The 12,823-nt window shown below is 43.8% G+C and overlaps 1 protein-coding gene across 1 annotated transcript in view; it reads right to left on the reverse strand.

Moving 5' to 3' along the window:
• The window catches only part of LOC146187335 (cell adhesion molecule Dscam1-like), a 668,136-nt gene that overhangs the window by 56,792 nt on the left and 598,521 nt on the right, over positions 1–12,823 (reverse strand). Inside the window, exon 43 of the mRNA XM_084607643.1 lies at positions 6,727–6,842. Within this exon, the coding sequence (XP_084463769.1) occupies positions 6,727–6,842 (116 nt within the window). The remainder of the gene's footprint in view (positions 1–6,726; positions 6,843–12,823) is intronic.

Genomic DNA, 12,823 nt, shown 5'->3' on the forward strand with positions numbered 1-12,823 from the left:
GTATACTATCGATGGGAGTTGTATCTTTTTCCCGTTCAATGTATTGCCGTATTTATTCAAACATGTAATATAGACCGCTAGTTTCTTTAAGAACGCGAGAAACGAAACTGTTAGGTAGGTTCAGATTCGAGAATATATAAATATAAATCATACCACATCAAGCACGTGTCGCTAGCGGTAGCAGCCAGCTGGATTGCTGCAGCCAGAATTCCCACCCCCAAAGGCAAGTCGCACGCTCATCCAGACAGTGCTGCATTTCGAATGCACTTCATGAAAGAGATGTCTGCCCCCTCTATGAGAACAACAATGACCAGGAAATTAGCGGCGACGATGAAGAGTGAGCGTAGGCAGGTTAGTGGCAAACAACTGTTATTTACATTTTGTTAAGTTAAGTTAAATTGGTTCACAGGAAGGGAAAGGCGCAGTAACTGTCACACTTGCTCTGTGGACACCCGAACCGCGCCGTAAGGGAAGGGAGGAAGATGGGAATGAAAGTGGAAAGAGAGAAAGAGGAGCCGTAGTGGAGGGCTACGGAGTAATTTCGACCACCTGGGGATCTTTAACGTGCGCTGACATCGCACAGCACACGGACGCCACTTCGTTTCGCCTCCATCGAAACGCAGCCGCCGCGGTCGGGTTCGAACCCGGGAACTCCGGCACAGTAGTCGGGCGTCTTACCACTGCACCACCCCGGCGGGGCTTACATTTTGTAGCTGACATTTTCAGTTATCTTAGTCCTTTGTTTGCATACATTCGAGGTAAAGCTTTCTTGTTCTGGCCACATACTTTCAGATGTCGGCTTAGAATAAAATCCGGGCAAGCAGGTTTTATAAATCCGGTATTGGTTCTGTCCTATTAAGTAGATAAGACATACAAAGCGGCCATCCGCTAGTGCTAAAAGTTAGTACGCCTCTAAGCATCCTTTGGCTTAACGATGGGGCCAAGCACGGCTTTTGTTCTTTCGATACATCTTTGTGCTCAACTTGGTTACATTTTACAAGGATGCACAGGCAATTTGTGAGCTATGACGGGGTCGCATGCGCGTCTGCAGCCTGTATATAGACCAACAGCGATATGTGACGTGAGCAAGGTGCGGTGGCGCTGCTGTCGCTTGGCTGTATAATGTTAGTAATGTAGAAACCAAAATTTAATAAATAGAATGATGGTAAGTTAACTAATCTAAAACAATAATTAAGATATAGGAGGAAAAATGAGCGTAATAACAACTGCTACCACCCCGTTTCAAAGGTTTGGTTTCGTTTGGGGACACTCATATATTCCATCCATCCATCCATCCATCCATCCATCCATCCATCCATCCATCCATCCATCCATCCATCCATCCATCCATCCATCCATCCATCCATCCATCCATCCATCCATCCATCCATCCATCCATGAATCCATCCATCCATCCATCCATCCATCCATCCATCCATCCATCCATCCATCCATCCATCCATCCATCCATCCATCCATCCATCCATCCATCCATCCATCCATCCATCCATCCATCCATCCATCCATCCGTCCGTCCATCCGTCCGTCCGTCCGTCCGTCCGTCCGTCCATCCATCCATCCATCCATCCATCCATCCGTCCATCCGTCCGTCCATCCATCCATCCATCCATCCATTCGTCCATGGATTGACTTGGGGTGCATTCTAACCCTTTTTACACCCTTAAAGTCGTTACGCTGTCCCCTGGCTAACACCATATGAATAGAGCAGCATTGTTTCACCGTGGAACATTCTTCGTTGTGCAAGTGTCCTTTGTTTAGCGTCTAAAGCCAGATGTTGTGTTCTGTTGAGGCTGCAGCGCAAGGCAGCCCTCACAGTGCTCAGGATACTGCTGCAGCGGTTCAGGCTTTCAGATGGCATTTCTCTTTCAATTTTTTTGTATAAGACACTCTTCTATTTTAGACAACACCAGGAAATGAACCGGAGATCCCTGATTGTTAACCGCTGTGCCTTACCCCTGCTTTGTGGTTTTTCACGTGGGGTATTAACCTGGGGACACTGGAGCACCTTTTTTTTCACCAAAGAAGGTGTAAAAATGTTTGGTGTGATGACAAGAAGGATATGCGCCCATAGGAATGCATGGAACCAAAATATTTAAAAGCAGTTTCCTGATTTCAAAATGCGACTATGGTGTAATTCGGTCCAGAGCTGTATGATAGAACTGAATTTGATACGAAAGTTGAAATCGCATTGGTAGAGGTGGAGTATTTTTAAAACACCGCAAAACTTTCCGGGTACAAGTCGGGAGCACAAACCATAGAAACGCATGCGAGGAAAACTTGTCAGAATAATTTGCCCGCTTCGGAGGGTATGCCAATAAATGCAGCCTATGGTTAAAAGTACGTACGTTAGCGAGTGTCTGGAAGAAAAAATAGCGAACTATGGTGCGTCATTTTGACGCCGATATATTTTTAAAATGCCCTGATACAAGTGTATGTAAAGACCGGCATACCCCTGAAAAGAATCGCGATAGCTTCTCGTGTTGCTCGACATGCTGCCGCGCAGGCTGCGTTCCCTGTTAAATGCTTAAGCTGAATTCAGCATTCCCTCAGAACGATAAACAAACCACGCTACGGACAACCAAATCTCCACTGTGCTCACACAAGTGAGGTTCGCGGACGCCGATGTCGTCTGCGCCACCGTCTGCTAAAGTAGGCCGTTATCTTTCGTTCCCTTGTTACGACCTTTGAGAAGTTGTTTTTGAATGCAGTTTTCTCTAGGCTAGATACCTTGAACGACCGGTATTATTAAGCGAATTGAGTGCATGCGACAGCCAATGAGGCTACATGAGAAAGTTGAGGTTAGGCTCATACCCAGCGGGTATGGGCCTATCGGCGATACGATATGGAGCATGGTTTTATAACGCATATTTATAGCGGCGTTTTAAAATTAGACTCTCTGCGCAATGACGTAGCATACTTTTTCACACATTTATTTAGATCACAATCCAAGTTCCGCTGGTACTGTACAAAATGATAAATATATTACAATAAGTTCTGCTTACATGTTTTTCTATGTGAACAGCGCTGTCGACTCTTAGCCTCATGCGTTTCTCGGTATTTTCAAAATAGTCTCCCCATGCTTGGAATTGATAGTTTCTACTTTTTCTGCTTATTAGGCTGCTTTGGTTGCTGTGAACGAAATGACTACACCATGGAAGCTCTTTGAAATCAGAAAATTGTTTTGAAAGCTTCACTTGCATGTATTCTGGCGGGAGCTAACCCGATCGTTCGCACCAAGACTTCTCCGATGTCCGATAACGCCCCCTTTGTTTGTAAACACGGTGTTGGTCTATGCGGCTACTAAGCTAGTTTAAATTTCGTGAAACCGCGTACATGTAGAATACGTGGAGAAATCGTGTAAAATGTTCGAAGGATGCTGCAGGTAAAAATAGTTCTTGTGCGTAACCATCAAAGGCGTGAATCAAAAACGTTCTAGCTTTAGGCTGTGTAGTTAAATATGAACATCGTTGTATGCTGACAGCGCACTTGTGTTTAAAACGCATTCTAATGATTCAAGCGCGTGACGCTATGTTAGCGGTCAATTATCCTTGTTTTGTCTCCAGTTTCCCATTTTATGTCGTTTATACTGCAGCAAACACTGATAACTTCAGCTGCAAAAAAGATCGCTGCGTTCATTCAAGAAGGCTACACCACGCACCCTCGTCTTTGCTCGGCCAGATGCAGAGAAGACGAAAACGGAACATTCTCGAAACTTGCGCCTTGTTTCTAAGCTTTTTCAAAACGTATGTTTCGTAAAGCATGTGGCCATATGTGCTAGTGTTTCGACTGGCTTAGGTTGAAAATTAACAAATTGCAGGATTCTTTTTAGTGTCGCGCCGTTTTGTCCATAAAGCTTCATAGCGGGTTGTGAACTTTCAGGAATTGACGCGGCCTAATATATTGAATGATATGCATGTTTTCCAATGCAGCTGTGGGACAGTATCTTCATCTGCATTATTTGCAATAATATAAAAATTACGTGCGCTAATGAAGATAATCTCCATTGGCGCAGTGGTTTCAAGCATAGGTACCTTATGATTTCCTATTTATGTTGTCAGCTCGACGCAGCTTTTACCTATAAAGCTGCACTCTTCGTACTCTGTGTACGCAAGTATGTATACCTTCTACCTCAGTCCACACAGGAATATACAGGTATTCCCTACAAAGTATGAAGCGAGAATTTCGGCATGAAGGTGGCGAAGCGACAAGCCAGTGAGGGAAATAATTCACGAGGGACACCTAATTACGTTATCAGTGAGCAATACGAGAATAAGATAAATTGTTGAAGCGTGGAGATCCTGTTTCGTGACAATTTTTCATGATTGTGTTCGCGGATCCTTACATGTTTGTCTGCAAACAACCAGAAACAATTTCGGGTCACCAGAGTTGCTTTCCATAAGGTGTCTTGAGAGGATCGCCAAGGCAGCGATGGAGATACAGTTTCACATAGTGGTCACTTCTAGTCTGATGACGTCACTTCTAATCAGCTTATACTGCCGAGCTTTGCAATATAAGCTGACGAGATATCTAATGTTATCTCATTACCAAAAGAAGCTTGCACTGTAGCCATCATCATCACCAGTCGGGATACAGCCACTGCAGAGTGAAGGCCGCTCCCCCATATTCTTCCAATTACCCAGCAGTTCTTGTGCCAGCTGCATGTATTTCATCCCCAAAAGCTTCCTAATCTCATCGGCCAGGCTGCAGAGAAACTGCTAAAGCGCATTTCCTCAGCGTGATTGGAAAATGAGCAAATACTGCTTGCAGCAGAACGCTGACACATGCCAGTCCTCCGCCGGCATAACGACCCTTGATGCATGTGCATGTACAGTGCATACGCACATTATTTGGTGTTTTCCATATATCTAGCCACCAGCGTGGCATTATACCGGCTGCACCCTCAATTATGATTTAAGTCGTCAGTTAGCGCCCATGTCTCCTCTTGTTGATCAACATCTGCTGCTCTGTAGCAATGGCTGGCGAACAAAAGCTTTTGTCTGTGACCTCAGAAGGCGACAAAGCTGAGACACCGACTGCAAGCAGAACGTACAGTCTCACTTGTGAGCGCGTCGTCTGCGATCTGCTCTTCTTTATATTCATGAATTTGTCTCTTTACACATTTCAGGCTTCTATTTACCGGAAATTCTATTTAGTGAGGATTGCTGGCTATCCACTGAACCCTTTGACAAGCCCTCTCTGTCTAGATATAAGACAACACAAAGGAGTCGACATATTTAAGCACCTCTTCTACCTACTCTACTTCTCTTTAATTCGTCTTTGAGTTTTGAATTGAGGTGAGTTGAGTTTTTTTTTTTTTTTTTTTTTTTCGAGTCAAGTGTGTCGTTCTGAAAGCCATGGAAAGCTCTTGGTTGAATGTTTTTCTGCCGATTTCTGTGCATTAGTTTTTGCTTGTAAGATTTTGCCCCCATTGCTCCGTCCGTGCAATCCCGTTTGTGCAATTTGAGATAGGCTGCATGAATTCATCGAATGAGTTTTGCCCTTTTTGAATACGCTATCTCTGTCCGCTCTTTCGAGGTGGCCCATGGGAGCGGTATTACAGGTATTCAATGCTCCAGCGTGTAGTTGGCAGGAACCGAATTGATGATACTGGTTATGCATGGTTCCATAAAAAGCGTCCAGCAATTTTCAGCTGGCTGACAAGTTGCTGTCCAGGCCAGTCTGGAGTACTAGAGGTGGAGAGCGCGAACTGGCCACCGTTTAGTGTTATTATTCGACACTAACTATTCCGTGCGCAGACGAAGGGACGCGTAATCGAAGGACCCCTTAATCAACTATATCCGGAATCTTTGTTCCTTGTATCCATCTTTGTAAAACACCTCGTTGGAGTTGACAGTAAGCCAAAATAAATAAACAAATAATAAACAAATGAATAAATAATTAATAAAAAATAAGAACTACACAAGGAATTGCTTTCTTTATTCATAGTTGACATACTTTAACAATGAACGTACCGTAACAATGAAGGTACCTTTAAATGAAATAAATTCGGAATATCACCCTTCTGATGCGTGACGAAATTTTATGATCTGTTTATATGTTCAGCCTGTAAAAGCAATCAACCCAACGCGTCTCAAAAATTCAGTATATTTCTGCACTCGTAAATAATTTTGTTGCACACAACTGGTTAAATAAAAAAGACAAAATAACTGCTGTCGCGCGTATGCGCATTTCAAAGGTGTCATTAATATTACCTTTAAGCTCTCTTGCGTTACGCACAGCGCCTCGCGCCGCTGCAGTTTAACCAATAAACATCGTCATGATTTGCTTTTCCTCTTTTCACTGCTGCGGCTAATTTTATTATTTACTTTATTTTTGTCCAAATCGTTAATCTGGCATTGCTGTGCGGGGTGAGGGGAGGGGGAGAAGCCGATGGGTAGATGCATATACCACAAGACAAAGATGCAGGTAAATGGCAAAAAAGACAAACCACGAAACGACAGCAGCACGATCATTCACAAAATAACGATTTGGTAACAAGTTATAAGAATCTACGTATTACAGAGAAAAGGGGTGAGTCATGCTAATGAAGTAAAGAAGCCTTCTCAGTTTGGCCTTCTCAGGGGAAGAAGGTGTTTAGAGACTTTAAATGAGAGAACTGCCACGGCCTTGCTACGTGCATTTAGGCCATGTTCTGCAGTATATTTACTCTTTTCCTCGGTTATTGTGCACGACGGGGTCACTGACCTTGCGACGAGCGGTCGGTCTCGGAGAACTCGTTGGAGGAACTGCCGCGCACCACATCAGCGTGGCCGAACGTCGAGGCCGTGCCTTCACTCTCGTCGCTCTCGTCGCTGGACAGCCTGCGGAGAAGAAGAAACAACGGGAGGAGCAGAAGTCATAAATTAACGACACACCTGCCAGCACGGAAAGCGTCACTTGGGAAAGAAGAATGAAGGCCGCCTTCCACCCATGCGGTTAGCAATGCTTTTCTTCACAAGTTGTTAATGCAGCTGTTACTGTAGCTGTTGCAGCACTGTAAGGGTGAGCTGGGCCAATCAGGATGGAGCACTCAACATGACTGTTCCTACGCGCCTGTCGACCGATGGCGCCAGATTATAGTAGGAGCACATCCGCATTTTGCATGTCATCCTGCTTGTACCAGGTGGTCCTTCCAGTTATGCAAGCATCTTGTGAAACAGAATGTAGAAACGAAAGTCATTCAAATGGTATTTTACGCCTTGCGTAATGAAACGTTGATTTTTTTTTTCTGATAGCAATACGTTCATACAGTCTGTGTCAAAAATATTCATACCAGTGTGTTTGCTTTACAAGCTTTGTAATGCGGCCGATGGAAGCACACCTGGAATACTCATGCACGTGAAGGCCAAGGAGGATATTTCATGTCACCCGCCAAATTTCGATTGCTGAAGAAGTGCGACGAGGCGTTGCAGGGATTTGAAGCAAGTGTATCTCTGAAAAAGACTGGGCCTTCACTGCCTGCCTCTGCGTAGTGCGTAACATTTTTATTGCGTGAAATTTCTAGCCTATATCTTCAATCTAATGTGAGCATAAAGTTGCGCTTAAGGACAGTATCCAACTTTCGTTCTCTATAAAAACCGATTATGTGGCTCTTTATCGGCATGTTGATGCATGGATCCGCGACAGAAGACGTGTTTGTTTCTGCGTAAATGACAAATGATAAAGAATTGGTTCTTTTTTTAATACCCCTCTCTTCTATCTCAAGGCGTGAGTCACAATTCAGGCTCCATTATCAGTCCGGAACTTCATGGCACTGCAACCCAGCCCCAGAGATCCGCATTATAATCATGCTGCTTTTACGTTAACCGTGCTTTCAAATACAGCTGGTAGCGACGACACCTGTTCATGCCCTTTCCGTTTCGAGCTTTAATAAAATTACAGTAAGTGTGCGAGGCAGTCTCGTTGTGGAGAAAATGGCAACATATCTAGACAGGCCAACTTAATTTGTCTTAGTGCCCCTCTCACACCGGCAGTGTTGCTCATGTTAGCTGCGAGAAAGGCTATATTACATTCGCTTTCACATTCTCTTTATTCCGCATTCCTCCCGGTACAGTGAAAATACGAGGACAACGAATAAAAGCTTCTATCTAAGCAGCTTGATTAAGGCATTTACCCCCTTTGGTGGTAGCGTACAGCGGTAACAAATCATACAAAAGTGAGTCTTTCTGGCGGTACATATAATGCTGAAATATAGAGTACTGTAAATTTAATCAATGTTTATACTAATATTAATACATATTAAAACAAAACAGATTATAAATGTTCATTTTAAGCATAAATTGCTTCACTACAGTATAAAAATATGAGCAGTAGTACATGCACATAACGCTCAAGCGTTTATACAAATCAGAACGCACATTCATATGTCCAAAAATTTATTCACCATACACAGAAAATCTATGCCACTTATGCATGCTTCGCACAAAGAACAGAAACATAAGCAAAGGCATTTACAAGAAACATTTTCTTTAATTGCGTACTGGGATGCCCATCCCTAATAAGTCACATTTATACTACTAAAGAAACACCTAGCGAGCGTAGGTTTTGTTGTTGTTCTTATGCCTGTGTCTGTGTTATTAAGTCTGTTTAATAATAATAATGTTCTAGTCAAATAAAACCGTTATTCGTGCATGAAAAGGGGACTAGCCAAGTATTTCTGCTTCTCATGTTGTAGAGGACATCCAAAGGTTGTCTTAGCACAGTGAGACATGTAAATGATTTCATTATTGAGTTTTGATACTTAATACTCAGGGTAAATTTTTATAGGTCAGTTACAGGGAGTGAACTATATGTTGAAAAAAGCTCAATGGTATAGCCATGATGCGGTGAGCAAACGATGTGGTGGATTGGCTTTTTCTTTTTTTGCTTTAAGAATGGCCGGTGCATCTTGGTCTTAGAAGTTGTTGCCCAAGCAAGGCTTCAGTAATTGTTGTGTGGTGTAAATAAGACATTATATAACATTAGTTCAATCCATGGGTAGAACAGAATAACGAAGTCTACAGAGAATGCCACAGGTTTTTGCCAAGTTGCGGAGCACATGTGCTACATGTGTATCCCAACTTCAATGTTCATTAAATACTACAGCTGATGCTGTTTAAAGGTGGGCCACGAGAACGCACCAAAAAACTGAGGTCCGGGACGGTGTATAGAGAGACTGCGTTCGCTTTAGCTCAAGATGGCGACCTGGCCACGAGCTCGAGCTTTCTTGCCTTATTCCTCCTCGTTGGCTCGGTAAGAAGAGCGGCGCTAAAAACTTAATAATGTTTTAACTTCCTGTACTCTGTTTTTTCATCGCCTAATTTTAAATTAAGACTGTAATCTAGAAGTTTTTGCACAGGTAAATATACGGTAGCCTTGACTTTTTTCGTATTTATTTCCGATGAATTGACTTTGCCTCATTCGGACAGTTTATTCAGTGTAATGTTACCTAAGAATAATTCACTAAAGTTCTCTGACTGAAGAAAGAAACTTGCGTCATCAGCATAGACTAAAAAGAATGCCTGGTCACTTATTGTGACTGTCGTTTGCCATTAGGAGCCTGTATGATGGTTTTTAATGGTTTCCGCGACCTGATGCGACCACTGTGAGGGCGAGCTGGGTCGAGGCCAAGGACGAGAGCTCGGATTGAAACGCTCGTATTGCCCGTCTTTCGAGCATCCAAGATGAACTGAACCAGTTTTTAAACGATCACCTCTGTGACGCGAGCCTGTGCTGTCAATTTTTTGTGAACGGAATGACGTATTCGCAAAATAGGGCCCCCGGAGGACGCTGTGCGACTAAGATGGCAGCACGCTTATTTCCAATCGCTGATGTGGAAACAAGAGAACGAAAAACACCAAGACCAGATGACGAGACATCCCAAGCAATATTTTTATTCTTGTCCCTGGTGCCTTATGGCGCTGAAGGCATTTCGTGAACGCAATGACGTATTCGCAAAATAGGGCCCCCGGAGGACGCTGGGCGACTAAGATGGCAGCACGCTTATTTCCAATCGGTGATGTGTAAACAAGAGAACGAAAAACACCAAGACCAGATGACGAGACATCCCAAGCAATATTTTTATTATTGTCCCTGGTGCCTTATGGCGCAGAAGGCATCCCGGGCACTGCTCCGCTTTATGAAAAGCACAGGCCTAATCGAAAGGCAATGATTTTGATGTTAAGTTAACTTGATATGACTGTGACGGTGATGTGACGTGACATGTTTGTAATGTGACTGTACTAACTTCACCCATCCCTCTCTTACAACTTTTATATCCACTCACCCCTTTCCCCCGTGCAGGGTAGCAAACCGGTTTCTTTTACGGGTTAACCCCCCTGCCTTTCCTCCTCATCTTCCTCCTCCTTGGGGTGTCGTCTTCTGGTCCTCGGCTTCCAGCGCATTTGTTTCTGCAGTATATTCTCGCTTCAGTATTCCAGAGAATAAAACGCATCAGCAAGAGACCCACAAATAATGAAAAAAAAAAATTCAATAGGTTTAAGAGGGCTGACTGTTTTGTACCCAGCCAGTTATCCCTGTGGTAATCATTGACACTATTTGCTGAAAGCTCTTAACGCCAAATGGATCGAGGGTCCCCGCTCTCGCGGTCTCCAGTCGTACTGATATTAAAGGCACAGAAAGAATTTGCCCCTTTTTAATCGTGTTGTTTATTGTCTCAAAGATTAAGGAAATATGTAAAAAAAAAAGGTAATAAATGAAAAACAAAGGTTGGCCGACCTCTTACGTCCAAGCAATCTAACAAGTGGTGAATATCTGCACTAATGTTCTGGAAGTTGCAGACGGGACACGTTGGGCGTCGAAATTAATGTCAGAAACGAGGCCACATTCGAGTAACAGTGGGAGTGGGGGAAATTACTCCAACCCGGATCTTCCGACGCGCAACCTCCTCGTCGCGGATAAGACCACGGGGTAGGATTATAGCACATGGAGGGACAAGACCGCGTATGCGGCGCTGGAGGTGTTCCTTTCATGTGAGAAGGGTGGTGGCATTATCCATACTGAGGAACCGTAGCACTGATGAAGACAGGGCCGCCAGGTGGATTGCAGAATTTGCAGAGCTTTGCGAACTGAGTAGATCCCGTGGGACCCACTCAATTCGAATGGTTTGCGGGATGCAATGCGCCAGGCGATGTACGTTCTCGCAGATTTCTGCAGTGCGGTTGACTCGTCGGAGTAAACGTGGTACTCGAAGGACGTCGGTGCGGGTGACTATTTGGCTGTAGCTACCTAGGAAACAGCGACTGCAAAGCGAGGTGTGCCTTGGATTGCAACAATTTCAGCACAGAAAGGATGAGAAGCACCTGCGAATTGAAATCTGGATGTTTTATCAAGTGCAGTCCTCAGACACAGTATACTGCAGTTATCATTTCGCAGTCTTGAATTCTGGAACCTACATAGATAATGGCAGTGCGGAGAGGCAGGTGGGTATCTTATTCCGTAATCCATTCACGAAGGGACGATGCCATACGAGATGATGTTGGTCGATGAAGATCAGTAGGTTTGTTGTCGTCAGCTGAACAAATTCCACGGAGGAAGAATTAGCGGCGGCGATGACAGTATGGTGTGATGTACAGTACGGATAAAGTTCAGAGTTCTGACGGTGAGTGCAAAAGAGTGCATTTAAGGTTACGAGCCTCCTATCGCACTGCCCCAGCTTATCTAGTGTGTTGAGCTGAGCATTCTCCTGAAGTGCCACGATCGATGTAATGCGGGGAAAACAAGGGATGGTTCTCATAGCCTCTCTATTGAGTCTTGACGCCCTCTGGATGATCCCTTCAGCCTTTGCTAAGTGCTGGAACTGTGCTTGATAAATTAGGCCTGGTTGCAGCACCGCTGTCACCAAATGTCATACGACATGGGAGAGAGTGCCACCAGATTCAGAAGCTATACATCCAATTTGTCTGCATCGTCTGCGTTTTAGACTGAGAATGCCAGGCGGCCCCAGTTCCCGAATCAGGGATAGACAAGCCCATAATTTTTAACGTCGGAATATCTTGAAGTTCGGTTTTTATATTTGCCCTCTTGCTCCACGCGATACTTCTGTCTTCGCTAAGCTCGTCATTAGAATACCTGCGTTACCATTCGACAGATGTATTACCCACGTCGAGTATCACTCCCAACTAAATCAGGAAAGTAAAGTGAAAAATAAACCGAAATGAAAAATACCCTTACATACTAAGCAATAACAGACTTAAGCCAATCAAGAATAAAAGAATCGGGCAAATTCGGCTACACTTTCTTCAATTTTATAAAAAGCAAAGCGGAAAAATAAAAGTAGGCACGGTAACAAACCAAAATACTTTGTTGGGCGAGTTGGTAAACATTCATTGTTAATAAAAACAGCGCGAACAGGGAAGACATGAGACAAGATAAAAGGAAGCCACAGGACAAGCGTTTGTCCTGTAGCTTCCTTTTATCTTGTCTTGTGTCTTCCTGTTCGCGCTGTTTTTATTAACAACGATAACAAACGACACTTTAGAAAACATGCGGGACAGGACTTTCAAACTTTTATGTTGAAAAATGTACAATGCGATATTAATATGTGCAAAAAGATCCACACTGCGGGTAATTATCTACCAGTAGAACTCAAGCGCCAAGAAATCCGATCCAAAAGCCGTAGCGATATATGATTAAAACTTGCATGCGAGCTAATTGGTGACCAAGATACTTTGTTGGGAGAGTTGGTATTTATCATTATTATTTTAAACAGCGTGAACACGAAGACAAAGGACAAGATAAAAGAAAGCCACAGTACAAGCGCTGACCCACAACTGTGCCTAAGCCCTTTGGTGACACGATTCGT

This window comes from Amblyomma maculatum, chromosome 6 (assembly GCF_055883805.1).
Source record: "Amblyomma maculatum isolate TAMU_Amacu chromosome 6, ASM5588380v1, whole genome shotgun sequence".
In the NCBI taxonomy this organism is placed as follows: Eukaryota; Metazoa; Arthropoda; class Arachnida; order Ixodida; family Ixodidae; genus Amblyomma; species Amblyomma maculatum.